Here is a 17,696-nt window from a genome sequence, read left to right on the forward strand (position 1 = left end):
GAATGTATATATAAATTTATATCGCATATTTATATAGAGACATTGTATCGCCCGAGAGGAATAACTGAGAATATGTAAAGAGACAATGAGAGAGTTCCCACGAAGTTCATCGTCAAGCCTTTGCTTTCTTTAGCAAGACTAATCGAGGAATATAGACAATGTCACGTCGGCTCTCGTAAGATCCTCTACAATGTTGCACAAACTAAACGAGTCACAGTAACAAATCCGGACCGCTAAAGTGTTGCACGTCGAAAACCTTTAGTTAGGGACTTCTCGGAACTCTCCCTGACCTCTCTCTCTCTCTCACGCTGTCCTTGAACCGAGGTCTTCGCGCGCGGCATACCCCACTCCGTTCGTTTCGGCGGGCTTTTTGCCCCTGCGCGCTCGACCGTCGCGCACTCCCAGCCGCACGCGCACCGCCGAACCACCAATCACCACCAATCTGCAACCAGAAGATGAGCCATCCGACGAATCAGCATCCAGCTAGAGGACCCCAATTTTCCTATTGGACAAGGGAGGAAGAACCAGAAGGAACGCAGGAATAAAACTTGCTTTCCTCGGGAAAATACACACAGACTTTATTCGACAGTCAAAGAAAGTAGATCATAGAGCTCTATCAATAAAGTACCAGTTTTTGCTTAAAATATTCAAAGTTGTACAACTCTCTACAACCTTTCACGAGCAGAGCGGTTCAGCGCTCCACGGGCAACCGAACCACATCAAATTCCCTACATCCAATCAATTCAAACCGTAACACACTAAAGTCACCAACCTCTCATAAAAATCTCTAGGCATCCCAGAAAAGTTTTCTGGATATTTCTCAAAAAAGATAAGTAAGTAAATAAAACTAATTGGTGAACAAATATGGGAAATGTATGAGCAATTTTTTAGCCATATTTCAGCATTATTGTTTGCTATCGTGAGCGAGTTCACACGTGTCACTTTCATTTGATATATTGGGGTTGAGTTCAAAATATTTAACATGCTACTTTCGTCTCTATATTATTTTCTATAGTCTTGTTCGCACTGGGCGCCATTTTGAAATGTTTGATTTCAAACTGTTTCCGTTAAGCGGTAGTAAGTAGTTGATTCAACGTTGTGTTAACGTGATATTTACATACAGTGAAATGTCGAAATTCGTAAATAACTATAAAAGTAAACGTTTCGGGTTTGCAAACGTGGGCCTCTCTAGAGTTATTCGTGCTAATAAAGATGAAAATCGACGTAAAACAGAAAGAACTAAAGTTTTTAACATACATAGAGATATATCAAACGCTACAATTAATGTAACACTGGAAGAAGGTTTGCAAAATACTTGATAATATTTAATATATTTTGATTTATGTCACTGTTGTTTATTGCATAATTAAATTTTAATTTCAGAAATTGCAGTACCTCCAGCAGTTGAAAGTCGTTCTACAAGACTAGAAAAATGGATATTAGAACGAGATAGAAAAAGAAAGCTGGAACAAGCCAAAAAGAAACGTCCTTTTGTAGTTGGAATTGTACATCATAAGGTATACTCACCGATTTCGAAAGATGAACAATTTATTTCAACTACTAATAATAAGAAGGTAACTAAATCAAATATACCAGTGATACCTCTGGTTCAAAAGAAGAGAATTACAAGAGCTACAGAAAAGAGATTAATGCATAAGGCACAGTCAAATAAAATAATCAAAAGTTCAATGAAAACTCGTAAATTTGTGAAAAATGAACAACCAGAAATTCCAAAGGAACCGGAACAGTCCTTTGCTTCTGAAAATTATAAATTTAAGCCACCAGAAGGGTTGCGTAAATTTCCTTTATTTGGTCGGGTCACAAATAGTATAAATACTGCATTAAATGATTCGTTCTTGGTCTTCCCAAAATCCTCAATGGCCAGTGAAAGAAGTAGAAATACAAACTTTTTGGTGGAACCAATAAGTAACACAACACTAAACACGTCTTATACTATTGAGAAAAAGCAAGAAGATACCACAGATGAAGAATCTACTGAACCATTTGTATTGAAATTATCTTCCGAAGATGAGGAAGTGTTTGATTCAGATAATAGATATAATACTAGAAGTAAAAAGATTAGCTATAATAATAGTTATGTTAATCAAAGCAATGAAAAACTGAACAATTCCAAAAGGGATGAAGACCTAAATGATTCAAAGAAAAAAGAAAAACATAAGGAATTAAAAAAAAATGAAAAACTGAACAATTCCAAAAGGGATGAAGACCTAAATGATTCAAGGAAAAAAGAAAAACATAAGGAATTAAAAAAAAATGAAAAACTGAACGTTTCCAAAAAAAATGAAAAATTGAATGATTCTAAGAAAATTGAAAAACTGAACGATGCCAAGAAAAACGAAAAGTTGAACGATTCCAGGAAAAACGAAAAATTGAACGACTCTAAGAAAAATGAAAAATTAAACGAGTTAAAAAAAAATGGAAAATTGAATGATTCCAGGAAAAATGAAAAATTGAACGATTTCAAGAAAAATGAAAAATTAAACGATTCCCAAAAAAATGAAAAATTGAAGGAATTCAATATAAATGAAAAACTGAGTGATTTCATGAAACATGAAACATCTAATGACTCCAAGAGCTATAACAAAGATAATAAAGAATGTCATATCTCCAAGAAGAATGAGAAACTGATTGACTCTAAGAAAAATAAAACAGTTAATAACAGATTGTACAATGGTAATAGCGAAAATGAAAGTAATGAAAAACATGATGTTAATGTTGTTAGAAGTAATGAAGCAATAAATAATAGCATTAAAGATAGTCATGATACAATAAATAATAGTTTTAAGGAAACATACCCTTGTCCTAACAATGGTACACCCAATTCAGTTCAAGATTCTTCTAATGAACCCATTTTTCTGTCACCATATGTTGTGTCCAGTCGTGGAAAGACTAATGCTAGAAAAGAGCAGCAAATAAAGCGTGGTTTTAGTCTCCATCAGACATCAAGCGACTATATTCCTACTAAAGAGTCTGTTATGGAAAATCTCAATATTTCAATTGAAGGAGAAGAACGTACAGCACAATATTTTGAGTTTCTCTTAAGTAGAGAAATAGATAGGCAAAACCAATTATGTGAGAAATGGACGAAAATAAAAGACGAGCCAGGTATTACAGAAGATGCTAAAGCTCAAATTGACCAAGCTATTGGTCAAACGAACTTGTTAATGAATAAAAAGTTTGTAAGATTTCGTAATTTAGTTACTGACTGTGCTACTGGAAAAGGAGAAATGTTAGTTACATCCAACGATTTGCAAGGTTTCTGGGATTTGGTTTATATAGAAGTTGAGAATTGTAATTTCCGATTTGAAAAATTAGAACAACTACGTTTACGAGGATGGGAAGAGGAAAAAATAATTGCTACTAGAAAATCTCGAACAAAAAAAAAAGTAGCTATGAGAACAAAAACAGTACATACAAGATCAAATGGCATTAGGGAATTTTTAGCAAAAAGAAAGCAGAATATAATTGATGAAACAAAAAATGATAATGATATAGAAGATCTTGGAATTTTAAATGATAAAACATTAAGTAATAAATATGGAAACAATGAAAATAGTCCAAATTTAAAACACAAATTGAGAACACCTAATAAATCTAAACGAAGCTTGTTGCGAACAGTGCAATTGTCTGAAACTAAGAAGCATAGCAGTCCTTTAACTGTTATGAAAATAAGTCAAATGTGTAAAACACCCGAAATTCAGTTAGATGATTCCATAGCTTACATTAATTCCCATCAAACACCAGCAAAGAGTATATTAAAACAATCAAAATATTCAAATCAGATAGATATTCTTATGAAGTCGGTAAACAAAGTTAATTTTGATGAAGATGTCATTTTAAACAAAAAAATTATAGATAATGACACACAAACAAGGAGGGATTTAGCTGATGCACTTGCTAGAATAGATAATCTTGACTTTTATTATGCTCATGATGAAACATCAATTCGTGCAGAAAGGAAGCTAGCTTTTGATGATAATAGCTTTGAAGAATATCCAAATTTGTATGATTCCAACAAATGTTCTGAATTGGAAAAGTCTAAAAATGAAAAAATTAAAATAAAAGCTATAACTCCATTGCAGAAATCAATATTGAATTCTAGTTTAAGTACACCATTGCAAAGAGGAATATTAACAAGACAGAATGCTTTTGAAAATGATGAGATTCCATCATCGTGTATTATAGCTACATCATGCAAAGAAATTGTAGATAGTACAGATTTGAATGAGTACAAACAGAAATTGCAAAACAATAACTCTATGAATCAAGAAGAAAGGACAACTGAACATTCTGATAACATAAGAGTATTAAGAAATAGAAGTATTACTTCAGAAAATATAGCAACACAGAAAAAAAGATACTCTAAAAAAATATCCCTGAATGTGAATGAATCAGGATACAAAGAAAATAAAGCTCCTACTAAAATTAAAAGTTCAATCAAGGGTAGTAGTAAAGATGATACACTTATTAATACAGAACTAGATTTACATGACGCTATTCGTGGTATGAGTTTAAACGAAAAAAGTGGCATACGGAGATCTACCCGAAGAAGTGTCAAATTTTCTGGTAATAATAATAATTCTGAACATATAGTTAAAAATATACTTTTGGCGCGTCCGAATTATTTATATAAATGGATTTTATTACAGAAAAAGACTGTACTGGTTGCATAGAAAAACCAACACTTCCTATGACTCCTCATGTTAAACGGAGTAAAGCACAGTCTACTGAGAAGAAAAGAAGTATGATCACTCGAGAATCAATTGAGACATCAGAAAAAGGTAACTATTCTCAGGTTTTTGTTCATATTATATCCGTTAATATATTTTTGTATTAACAATACTACATTTATTGCTTATTTCAGCCCCTGAACGAGTCCGTAGATCAAGAAGTAGGAAAGCATAATTTAAAATAAAAATATGGATTTTAATCTTCATATATTGTAAAAGCAATTTATGAACAATTGCAGATCTTCATTGTTTCAGTAAACATATGTTTATATTTTTTATTTCTATTTGTATGTTAATGGTCGCATTGCCCTGTAATCTATGTAAAGAAAATCTATTTCATTCTATGGATGCCATTATTTAATGTTATAACTGTGATAACATTTAATTGACATTTTATTGGAGGTATATGGCATGTAATGAAATATTGCTACTATAAGAATTTGCTTTTACAAATGCTGGTTATGAATGTGTCAGATTACGTGGCATATTGTATTTTATTGTATTTAATTGTACTATCTTATTCATGTTAGTTATTAGAAATTTGCCAAGAAATGTATTGTTTAATTTGTTTCTCAAATAAATGTCTCGATCTCAAGGGTAGTTGGGTAAATTTTAAAATTCATTTTATTTAATATTTAAGATATGCTTTGTACTTTTGGTGCTCCAAAATAAAGTAAAAGATTACAATGTATGTAGACACCTGTGATAATACAGAAACTTTCTTCCGCTGCAGTTACGCAGCAGCGATTCTCTACGTATATTCATAAATTCGTAAGTATTATTTATTATGACTTGCACTTGCAATGCTATATGAAGTAAATTTTTCCGTAATGCAAATGCAATTCATGGCTTTGTTTACGAGTTATTGACGAAAAACACTAACCAATCATAGGCGAGTGAGAGGGGTCGTCAAGCTTCAGGCCGCGTTCAAAGCAATGAACAAGTCACAGAACGTGAACTTTCCGTATTTTTTACTACGTGACAGTGACAGGATATTTACCAATATAGGGATTAATGTTAAAAAATCCCACGAGACACCATAGTAATATGAAACAATACAAACAACTTAAAATTATAATAACAGTGATAGTTTATAAACAGTATTACACAACAATTTCATACGACTTATAATAAGAATAATAAAATAACAACAATGGCGATAACTACGGCAACGACGGGGACTTCAACAACGGCAATAACAAATGTAATGATTACGTTAACACACGAGTTCGTAGGGTGACGGTTCTCCTTCGAATGCCTCAATCTTTCCCTTGGGCTCTTCTTCCCTTACCAGTCTTTTCCTTCATTACTTTTTTCTCTTCCCTATATTATCTTACTATTCTCTCAAACAAATCGTAAACAAATCCGCGGTTTAAATTTTCGCTAAGGATTTCTGGATTACGAAATATTTTTCGTATATGCTGTAAGGGTCTGAGTTGATATCTTCGTATATAAAATAGTCTTATTATACACTTGATTTCACACGTTGACACCGGCGTGCATCACCGGTGGGTCGTAATACAAAATAGGTTTATATCATTCCATCTCAACATTATAAACAGATATTCAATAGTAAAAATATAAAAATTTAACATAATTATTTAATTTTTTAAAATTTCGGGCGCCGCCACACAGAGGAAATCATGAATATTGGCGCCGGCGTCAACATGTTAAATGTCAATTAGTGAGTGAGAAAGAACATTTACAGAGATAACAGCTCGAGATGTAAGAGAAGAAAGAGATGAATTTAAATTATTGATTTGTAATTTCAATTTATCTGTATGCCAAGTGTTGTTAAAGTCTATTAATAAAATATTTATTATATTTAGTATTATTTAATACAGTTAGCATTATTTAATGTAATTAGTATTATTTCATATTATTTAGTTCTTATTATTACAAATATAAAACTCTGTACCGAAACTATTATATATAAGCGCAATATTATTTGATTTTTGTCATCTTCAAGTATATTCCGCCTTTATGCGACAAAAGAAATGTATTGGGGTCGAATTCGGCAGGAAGCTTCGTCTTTTCGCAGATGTCCACTTTGTAGCGTCGAAGTATTGTCAGTAAACCGAGTTTCGTTTCGAAACGAGCGAAACGGAGACCTGTGAAAAAACATATTTAAATAATAGGTGTCTACTTTTTGAAAGATAATTTTGTGATAGTGAAATTGATAAGGAATTGTAGTAAAAGATGCAAATATTTCTTTGATTTTATGGAAATACTAAGGTAAATAATATTATTATAATTCGCCATTTTCAATTTCACTACTTCGTCTACTTAAAGTATAAAAATTATATTTTAATTAAAGATTACGTTATTTTCCGTAGAATATATAGAGTGAACTGCAAATATCTAAAAATCAGGAACAGGAGGCTATCTGAGGTTATTTGAAGTGCATACTTTTTTTCCGTAGCGAAAATGCAATCCGCGGCCTGTTTACAAGTTATTAACGAAAAACGGTGACCAAAGAGAGGCATGATCCAGCTGGCTCGAGGCGGCTGAAGCAATGAACGATACTAGTCGTTGTTCGCTTGTTGGCTCGGCTGCCTTGCGTCAGAAGACCTCAGCTCTTATTAGTCACTGCTTTTTGTTAATAACTCGTTAACGATGCTTCGGAGAAAATTTTTGTAAAGACGAAAGGTACCTCAAATACATTTAGCAAATTTAAACAGATCAAAATGACTTAATGATGCATTTTAGTTTCAGTGATACTTTCTTTTTTTAAAAATTGTTCTGTTTGAAGAAATTCTTGAATGTTTTACTTAAGAAAGAAAATCAAACACTAATTCTGCATCCACAACACCACCAATATTTGTGTAAAATGTAACGAATTATTCATTAATGATGAATAATATAAAAACAATAATAAATTCTACCGAATTCTGGTATCAAATTGTAACTAATAATTCAATAATAATAAACACTCGCAGCATTGGCTTGTATAAGAAGCTTATTGAATTCTTCAAGCAAAATAACGTCGAATATCATGTATACCAATTAAAGCAAGAAAGTGTATGAAAGGGTAGTAATTATAGACTACCTTCAACTTTTCCAAACACTGAAATAATAGTTGGAAGAGTGTGATGTATAAGTTGAAAATATGAGCACTATCCAAAGTTGGAAAACCGACAAACTGATATCAAATTCTAACAAGGAAAGGATATCAATGAATTCTTTTTTAGTGAATTTAGACTAGAAATCATTTCAAAAATATTTATGAAGATACTGAATGTTTAAATTTCATCGAAACGAACGTTGTGTATAAATATCGATAACAAGAAATAAATTCTACAATGTTGGAATGATTACGTGGATAACGGGTATTGGACCAGAAATCCGAAGATAGAGAAAGACTATGTATAGGAATACATAGTCAATGTATTGACTGTTATTGACTGTTATTAATATTTGATAACATTAAGATTGAAAAATCAAGGATATACACACCAATGCAATTTCTTGGTCCGTCGCCAAAAGGTAAATAATACATAGGGTGTCGCGTTGCTTCAGCTTCTTTGGTGAACCTCTCCGGATCGTATTTATCGGGATCTGGATAAATGACAGGATCTTTGTGAAATGCATATATTGGAACCCACACTTCGGTTGATTTTGGTATTGAGAATTTTAAACTCTCGAAATAGTATTCCTTAGATGCTGTTCGCTGTAAGATGGCCCCTGCTGGATATTTTCTCAATGTTTCTAAAGAAGCAACAAAAGTATTAATTGTATAATGAGCTTAATAACTGAGATAATTAAACAGTATATGTGTGACGTTTATTGTTTAATATATTCCCTCGCGTGTATCGTTAACATTATATGTAAAACGAACGCAATATTTTATATTTTTTTAAGATTTTCGTGGTTCGATTAAAATTTCTGTCCATTTGCTCGCTTACTTCTAGGTTAATAGAAAATGACTAAAAATGGTTCCATTGAAATCGAAGGGGGAAGAAAAGGGGGGTGGGGACACACCATCGACAAATTCGCGATTTTCTGTAGTTTACACATGCCATTTTAAGTATGAATTATTACTACCATGCTTATATTTACCTTTGAACACTTTATCCAAATATTGTAACTCTTTCATATTTTCATAGGTGATTTTACCATTGCATTTTTCCATATATTGATTCAACTCATCACGTAACTTGTCTTGTATGGCGTGGTTTTGAGCTAGCTCCAAAAGGGTCCAGCTTATAGTTGCTGAAGATGTCTCAAAACCGGCCGCGAAGAATGAGTAAGCTTGAGCTGTCATCAACTGGTCTGTCAATTCTGAAATGTGGTCAGTCAGAAATTACTGTTGAAATAAAAGCTGAAATTGCGTTAGACACTTTTATTACTTGAAACTGATTAATTGCTGGTAGTAGTGAGATAAAGTGTATTACATGTAGATTCGAATCTGATTAGCCATAGGCGTAGGAATAACGCATATAGACGTAAGTATGTACATATAATACAAGGGTAATCTAAGGAAACCTTTAACATGGATTATTAGGGAAAATTTGCTGTAGTTGCTTTCTTTCAAAGTTGATTCCGATAAATTCTACAGCCAGGTTATGTTTTTAATTCACCCTCGTGTTATCATAAAAAGGCACATATCGTAAACTAATCTTGTTAACGAGATTTTCTGTGGAATTTACCAATGTCGTCCATCGTTTCCGGATGGTCCCGAAGTTCCATGAGCAAATGGAGGAAATCGGGTCTGTGAATGTTGTTTTTCTTCCTATAGTTGATCGTGTCCATGACAACCTTTGTAAAGAAGGGGGCCAACTTGTTATCGGGCCACACAAATCCTACTAAGTCGTAGAACTTCGGCAGGAACAGTCTTAACTTCAATCGTATCGTATTCTCAATAGTTGGATCGAAGATTAGCTTGCCTCTAGCACGAAATTCGTTGTGCTCGTCGCTCATAGTGTTCATGTTAATTCCGAATGCGCAACTACCAATCACGTCGGTTGTGAACTTCGCAGCCACCTCTCGGACTTCGACTATTTCATTTTGCGAGGCTACATGGTCTAAATATTTGTCTAAAGTTTCAGCACACTCCACCATCAAACTGAACATACCCTTCAGTTTTCCTGATGTGAACAACGGAGTTAGCTTCGGCCTTAACGGTCGCCACCTTACCTCATCGAGAAAGAATAAGTTGATGGACATAGGTTCTGTCTGTAAACATTTCAGACGAGATTCATGTCATTTTGTAAAAACATAATCTTGACATAAATTTTTTATAATTGACCCAAATGTCTCGAATTTGTTTGAGGTATTCGACTTACCAGTTTACTAGACGAAGAATAAATATTATCTTTCGAAAATTGCAATTCGTTGGAATGATAAAACAATAAAACAGTTATAGTTTTTCACCTTTTTCTGCCTGAACTTATAATGAACATTTAAATACATTTTACAAAATTCTGTAACTTGTGTACTTTCCAAAAATGTCATCGTAATTGGTAAAGGTTTCAATATACTATAAACAATAAAAAATAAATAAAATTGCAGTTTTTCACGACATTCAACCAATAATTGTAACAAATCTAAAGATTTTGATATTATTCAATAACTACTGCTGAAGTCTGCATTAAGAGATTTCGACTAAATTGTCAGCATGTATATAAGTTATCAAGTGTATGAAACACATTGTTCAAACTTTTGTCTTTAGTTTAGGTAAAAATTTCGAATAACGGTATATTTTTCAATTTTTTATCATTCCAACCAATTGCGCCTTTACAAGAATACCTTTTACTCCTTATCTAGCAAACTAGACAATCTAGTCGGCCTAACCTTTAAACAAAATGCAAACCAACTGGTTCAATTTTGGAAATGTTATTTAGACTGAACAGGTATCGAAATACTTCCTGCGGCGACTGCAGTTGGTCTTGTCATGTGTTGCAATTTCAGCATTAAAATATTGTTCCATAAATCGTTATGAATTTGAAAGCATTAAGGAACACTGGAGAAACAGTTACAGTTTAGTGAAGAAGATTCTTATACGACGTTTGAACGAAATCACTTTAAATGGAATTTTATTCAATTACAAAACTGAAGTTATTATTAAAATTTCATTTAAAGTAATTTCCTTAAAACGTCATATACAAATATTTTGCACTAGTTGTTTACCGAATGTCCCTTTTTTAAATTTAAATACATGACATTTTATCAAATATATTCATCCTTTTTGGTTCTCATACATACCCTCTCGTGAGGTTTATGCGGTCGGCTTACAAACATGGAGAAATCCTTGATCAAGACGGTCTTTACAATATCTGGATCATGTAGAACAAGAACGGGCGATCTGCCGTTGAATAGTCCAACAGCTGGTTCATTTTTGTATTTCTGATAAAGATCTTCTACCACATCCGCCACAGATACATTTGCAAAAATTAGATCCTTGTCGGTACCGAATAACGGCACAGGTTTTGGGCCAGGTATGCCACGTTTTTTCCAGAAATCAAAATTGCAGACTAGATAATAGTAAAAGGCGATAGCTAGTACGACTAGAGCCCATAAGAGTTCCAGGTAGTTCGTCATTATTTTGGCTGCTTATCGCTTATTGGTCAAATTGTAGGATTGCGATTCCCTAAAAAAATTGATTTGATTGAATTAGGGAGAATAATTTACGTCGAATTTTTGTGTTATGATGCTCAATACCGTTTTGGGCCCGTTTCATCAAGGGAAAAACAATATTCGGTTACGGGGTTTTACAGATCCTAAGGCCGCCTTAGAACATTCAGATTTATCGAAGTTTTAGTTAACGCGACACTCAACTGAATTTCCCATTTCAGCACTAGACGATTATCCGATATCACGTGAGCCAATTTTGCTAATTTTGAATTCTATTGCTATGCATAATATAAAACTTAAATATTAGTTTTTAAATGCTATGTTAGTTTTTAGTTATGGAATGAAATATATATAAATATTAATTCCTCCCCTCAGTTGACCCTTTCATTTTGCATTGTCGAATGTGGTATACTTGTTATCACAAATTACACAGGTAACACATACCTGTTATTACAGTGAAATTTATAAAAAAAATATGGTATTCTGTTTAGAAAAATTGAGTTAATCTTGAAATCTCTTTCACTTCTCCAACCATAAAAATCTATTAATACTGCTAAAAAAACTTTTGTAGGAACATTCTTTTGTATTTTCAATTCCTTTCGAGATATTTCACTGTTCTCATTTAAACAAAACACGCTGTATTCTATACATAATGTACTATAACAGCGTTGTACGAGGCTCCGAGTCGAAAATTTGCGCATAAAGTACTCTTTAGATATATAATCAGTACTGGCTCGTTAAATATGTAACCAGTGCGTAATATCCATGAAATTTATTTTGTTAATAACTTTCTAAAGAACGATGAGCAACGACTGAAACTTCTCGAGGGTGACTTAGAAGGGTAACCTTGGCAACATATGTCGAAATAAAGATGATGAATATTTTATTTGTCATATGTACCAAATGGTGGCATAAGAGTACATCGCTACAGGAGGGTTTGCTATAATATAGTCTAATTTATTTAACTATACCGGTATTATGCGAACGTCCCCGCAACAATATTACCAGATAACGTACTCAGTAATAAACTGTGTCCTCCTTACTGCTTTCAATTTCCTTGGAGTGTGTCACCAAAGACATTAATATTATTAAGCAACCTTTGCTGATACATATTATCACAGTTCAATTTTAGTTTGCGTAATATTCACAATGGAGGTTGATTATAACAAATAATCCTCCAGAAGTTTAATCGATGGTTACCATTTATTAAAAAGTAATGGATGGATGAGAATCGTAAAATATACATAAATATTGTCATCGACAACCTTGATATTGACATTTGTTGTTCTTATAAGTTTAATTGTTGAACGGATGGAATTACTATCTAGACCAATTTACTTTTCGTTTCTTTTTCGGCGTTTATCTGAGGAAGGATAAACTCCATCAATTTCAGTGGCTTCAAACTACAGTCGGTATACCGACTGCATATTGTCAAGGTCAACACTTTGGCTAATTTTTAAATTAGAACTTGTTCTAGATTACTAAGTGTGTCTAATAGAACTAGATATGGGTTTTATTACACTATCACTCATACCACAATGAAAGTTTTCAATATCTCTAAACTTAAAAAGATATGTCGATTAAGTCTCGGTCATTTGTAAGCATATTGAAAAATTTCAATGAAATCGATTAATGCATAGTCGAGCTACTAACTACGATTTTCACAATTCTTGTTGTTTTCGTCACTCGTAACAACATTTTTCTACAAAACGTGTTGATTAAACTTTCGTTACAGGCTGAGATAAGTTAAAAAACCTCAGCTTTTTATTTTTTTTATAATTTTAAGTAATTGAAAATTAAAAAAAAATGTTATAATCTTTGTACAGTAAACCAATTTCTCTAACCTCTCCAAAAAATTCAAGTGATGTAGACCGAATTGAATAATGTTATTTCTTTTAATACAAATGTTATTTGTATTAGACTTGGTTCTAATCATCTTGCATTATTCATTCTATTAACTGTCATAATCAGGCTGCAGATCTCCGTGTGAAATAAAAATTTTTGAAATCTCTGGTTTTCTTTGATAATATTGATTAGTTTCAAGCAATATGTTGTGATTCTTAAACTTCAACCTGTCTAGGGTTTCAAGTTGCATCTCTCATTTTTGTTATGTATGCAAAATATTCGCGATACAATGAGAATCAACAAAATTGTTAACACTACTAATTCCTCAAAATTAAAATAATAATTAAATAATATTGTAACGCATTAAACAATTTTTTGAAATTGTAGGTAAACGGCATGAGATAATTCCCTGAACTACCATTACTCGCACGAATGAATCTTTTCATGCATAACCAACGAAATTAACTTTAGTTGAGTCACTATTACTATACACGCAGTAAAAAATTTGTATTTGCATTGTTTGTAATATATTAGGATATAAATCACTATCGTTATTACTAGATTGCAGATTTTATGCATTTATATGAGTCAATTAAATGTTAAACATTAAGAACAATGAAACAATTTGAATTATGTCATTTTCGACTTATTAAAGTTGTTAAGTAACAACGTAAATATCTACATTAATTCTGTTTATTGCTGTAATTATGACGTTTTTGATTATTTAATTTATATATTTCCATCGATTAAATGATATGTATAATAAAAGCTTATAGTACGTACGAATATTCTCTTGGTAATTCTTTAAGTGAACATCTATAAGAGGATAACTTCCTTCCCTTGTAGTTGTACGACAACTAAGCGCTAGCAGTTATTCCTGATTTATATATCTATTATGTACACAAATAGTACTCACAGTGACTTGCGTTTACTGTCTCTAAGGAGAGTATTACATACAAAGATATACGGAAACCAATCCGCCTACCGGTACTGGAACTCGTCTCTCATTGGTCGGTGTTTTGTCAGTATCATAAACCTTGAAAATTTCCACTTGGCGAACCAATGCAGAGTAGATCCAGTCAAAGTGCTAGCTGTTCACGGGCCAAAAAATTAAACTTCTGATCGTTATGTGATTGTTACGTTAGAAAACGACGGTACTAATATCGATAATAGTTATTAAAAATACTAATATTAATTATTAAAAATTCTCATTAGAATAAACGTTCAAAAACCAAACTTTTTTAGATACTGTTACGAGCCGAGGGCCACTGCACACGTGACCGGAGGTAAATGAGTTTGTGCGGAAATTTGGGAGGAATGCGTGGATTGGCCGATGTCTCTTTCAACACCGGGTCGCCACCTTAATAGGATAGGTTTCACGGACTGGCCGTTGCCTCTTTCATCAACGGGTCGCCACCTAGGTGTAGGGATGTTTCACGGACTGGCCGTTGCCTCTTTCATCAATGTGTCGCCGTCTAGGTGTAAAGGTAGGGTAGGTGTGGACTGGCCCTTGCCTCTTTCATCAACGGGTCGCCACCAGGTGTAAAGGTAAAAGGTTTCGTGGACTGGCCGATGCCTCTTTCATCACCGGGTCGCCACCTTAGTAAAGAATTCGTGGACCGGCCGTTGCCTCTTTCATCAACGGGTCGCCACCTGGGGGATAGGTTTGGTTCGCGGACTGGCCGTTGCCTCTTCCATCAACGGGTCGCCGCCTAGGAGGAACTTGCGTGGACTGGCCGGTGCCTCTTTCATCACCGGGTCGCCACCTAGATAGGAAGTTGGTTTCGTGGACTGGCCGATGTCTCTTTCAACACCGGGTCGTCACCTGATTGGGTAATGGGGTTTTGGATTGACTCTAATTTTGCCTCGTAACTTCAAAGAATTATTAGTAGATACACCTCGAGCGGTAAAGGTGTATCTTTGTGAGATCGTTACCAACAACTGACTCGAACTGGGAGATGGAAATGAAATAAACTTGTACACTGAGTTGAAAGTAAAAACTAATATAATCTAACAACTTCAATCTATTACAAGTGCGTAAGTGTAGTGTAAGATTCGCGATGGTCCTAAGACACGCTCCCTGGTTTTCGCACCAAGTCGGCGGGGGTTAACTATTGCTCGAAGGAGAACTTGGTTCGATCTTGCTACGTCTCGCGTCGCGATTTGACTTGAAACTGCCCGAAGAGAAGAAAAATCTTAGCCTTTTTATACGCAGCTAAACTAGAAGATTTGGTAGTGGAGACCGGGCCAATGTGACCCAGATCACACCGCGGATGGTACCGAGAATCGGGGATGTATGACCCTTATTGAATTCGCGCCTATACGGCGAATTAGATATTCTATTTTTGAATGAAAGGGCCGCGTTCACCACTGACGTTATCTAGCGTATGCCTTCAAGAAGGAAAGAAAAACGTCGTGAGAAAATCTCCGTACGTAACAATACCAATATTAACCAAGAATATTTCCTTTGGTCGTGTCATTTTCCAGAAATTCTTTGCTCCTTCCTAAGGAGTGTACACCTGCTGGCGCCGATCAAAGGATTCGTTCTGTATGTTTTTGAATCATAGCACTATCCAGAATATACTTTCCATATGTCCAATCTGGACATATGTGGTCATTTCCCACTACCATTTGTTTTAGGAAAATTTGGGTATAGAATGGCCCTAAACTCTACCAAAAATTGGGATAGTTCCACGTCAATTACTACTGAGCGAACGCTGCAAAATCGAGTTTGATTTCCTTTCGACCATTTAAACTAAGTACTTATGTATATCATTATGAAGTTACAAGCCCCCTGACTAGATGTAGCAACTGAGAGCGTCTGCAAAAATCCGCGATATATTTACCCCCACACGTATTTTGTAATATACGAATGACTTGTAATAACAACTTGCAGCCGATACAATCCACAAAGGTACATCTTTGCCGCTCGAGATACATCTTAATTTTCTTTGAGAAGCGACGATGCAATTCAATTTAAGTCTCTAAAGCGTATTATACATATATAGTAGCGCACCGTGATGAGATAAACTCGGTTAGTACGTAAAATATTTTCTACCTTATAATGACGCAGCGATGATTAATGAAGTATCAATAGTTCACGAAACCTGTTCACCCAACCTAGTGGCGCCCCGTGATAAAATAAACTCGGTTAGTTTATAAAAACCTATCCCTAATCTAGTCGTGCCACGTGATAAAATAGACTCAGTTAGTCGACGTATTCTTTTCCAAATACTAAAAATCGCATCAACTTCCAGCCATGTAAGCCATAAGCCATTCGTTTTGATCTCCTGTTAAAACCTGTTCTACATTATGTGACTAATTTTACCTGTGAGTACACATTATTCTTTTTAATCTATTGTAAGCCGGCGTCAACGTGTTAAAGTGTGCACAGAAATGTGTATTCTAACAAAATGGACCATTGTCGACAATGTCACCTATAACAAATTCTGTCTTGTTCCATCCCAGATATTGTGATAGTTTAAAGTGTCATGTGAAATTCGATTCCGCGAGGAGTTATAATAAAAATTAATAGGACATTTCTAAAATCCTTGTTTGTTCCTTCGAACGCAGCTGAAAGTCCTAGCATAGACCTGACCCGTCGCGCTCCGGGAATGAGATGTTGCCCTGGTTGTGTCGGCTCGCAAACCCTCCCGGGTAACAAGCAATATTAACTTTTTCATGCAGGTACTGGGCAGCTGGTTTTCCAGCAAGGGATTGTCGCTGGCAGAGGAAAAGACCGAGATCCTTCACCTGACTAGCAGGAAGGCCCCCCAGGCAATAACTGCTAGTCTGGGCGCCGTCAGTCTCCAGGAGTTCAAGTCAATACGCTACCTGGGACTGATGCTCGAGGGATATCAGATGTTCGGCGCCCACGTTGAGCACTGTTGCAACAAGGCCTCCAAATACGAGGGCTTGCTTTCTCGAATCCTCCCCAATATCGGAGGGGGCAGCTATTGGGCTAGCGTGCTGTACTGCAGGGTCGTCGAGTCTGTAGTGTTGTACGCTGCCCTGGTCTGGGCCCACGCGGCGGGAAGAGGGAAAAACGTCAAACGCATTAATGCGGTACAGAAGTCCATCCTTTCGAGGGTGGCCAGGACGTACCGCACCGCGTCCCTCGATGCCGTGTGTGTCCTGACAGGCATGCCTCTCCTAGTTATGGTGGCGGAGGAGAGAAAGTGGATATATGAGCGTTTAGCGAGCCTCGACCGGAGCACGGCGGATTACCGGTCCAGAGTTGGGCGGATAAAGAGACAGGAGCGGCTTGCCACCATGGCACGGTGGCAGGCCAGATGGGATGCCGCTAGGTATAGCCGCTGGACCCACCGCTTGATACCCAATATCAGCGAGTGGATCCAGTGGGGCCCTAAAGTACTGGATTTTTATCTTGCCCAATTCCTCACAGGACACGGTTGTTTCGCCGAGTTCCTGTGTCGGATAGGCAAAAGAACGAGTGCCGCGTACTTGGCGTGTGGGGTCGAGCCAGACGACCCAGAGCACGCCCTTACAAGGTGTAGGAACTTTGTC

The 17,696-nt window shown here is 35.2% G+C and overlaps 2 protein-coding genes across 3 annotated transcripts; one reads left to right on the forward strand and one right to left on the reverse strand.

The window, feature by feature from the left end:
• Positions 1-774: 774 nt before the first annotated feature.
• LOC144470382 (uncharacterized) lies at positions 775-5,410 on the forward strand. The gene is made up of 4 exons (XM_078181436.1): positions 775-1,302; positions 1,384-4,587; positions 4,671-4,802; positions 4,886-5,410. The coding sequence occupies exons 1-4, from the start codon at positions 1,128-1,130 to the stop codon at positions 4,924-4,926; spliced, it is 3,552 nt and encodes a 1,183-aa protein (XP_078037562.1). The 5' UTR covers positions 775-1,127; the 3' UTR covers positions 4,927-5,410.
• On the reverse strand, positions 5,380-14,090 carry LOC144470387 (cytochrome P450 6A1-like). Of its 2 annotated transcripts, XM_078181447.1 has the most exons (7): positions 13,953-14,067; positions 11,412-11,602; positions 10,956-11,340; positions 9,401-9,926; positions 8,811-9,032; positions 8,208-8,459; positions 5,380-6,862 (listed from the first exon to the last, which is right to left on the reverse strand). In XM_078181447.1, exons 3-7 carry the CDS (start codon positions 11,289-11,291, stop codon positions 6,696-6,698), a joined length of 1,503 nt encoding a protein of 500 aa, XP_078037573.1. In that variant the 5' UTR covers positions 11,292-11,340; positions 11,412-11,602; positions 13,953-14,067; the 3' UTR covers positions 5,380-6,695. The 2 variants fall into 2 exon arrangements, with proteins under 2 accessions (XP_078037573.1, XP_078037572.1); XM_078181446.1 differs by lacking the exon at positions 11,412-11,602 and having other exon boundaries at positions 13,953-14,090.
• Between the last annotated feature and the right edge of the window lie 3,606 nt (positions 14,091-17,696).

Source organism: Augochlora pura, chromosome 5 (assembly GCF_028453695.1).
Source record: "Augochlora pura isolate Apur16 chromosome 5, APUR_v2.2.1, whole genome shotgun sequence".
Taxonomy (NCBI): domain Eukaryota; kingdom Metazoa; phylum Arthropoda; class Insecta; order Hymenoptera; family Halictidae; genus Augochlora; species Augochlora pura.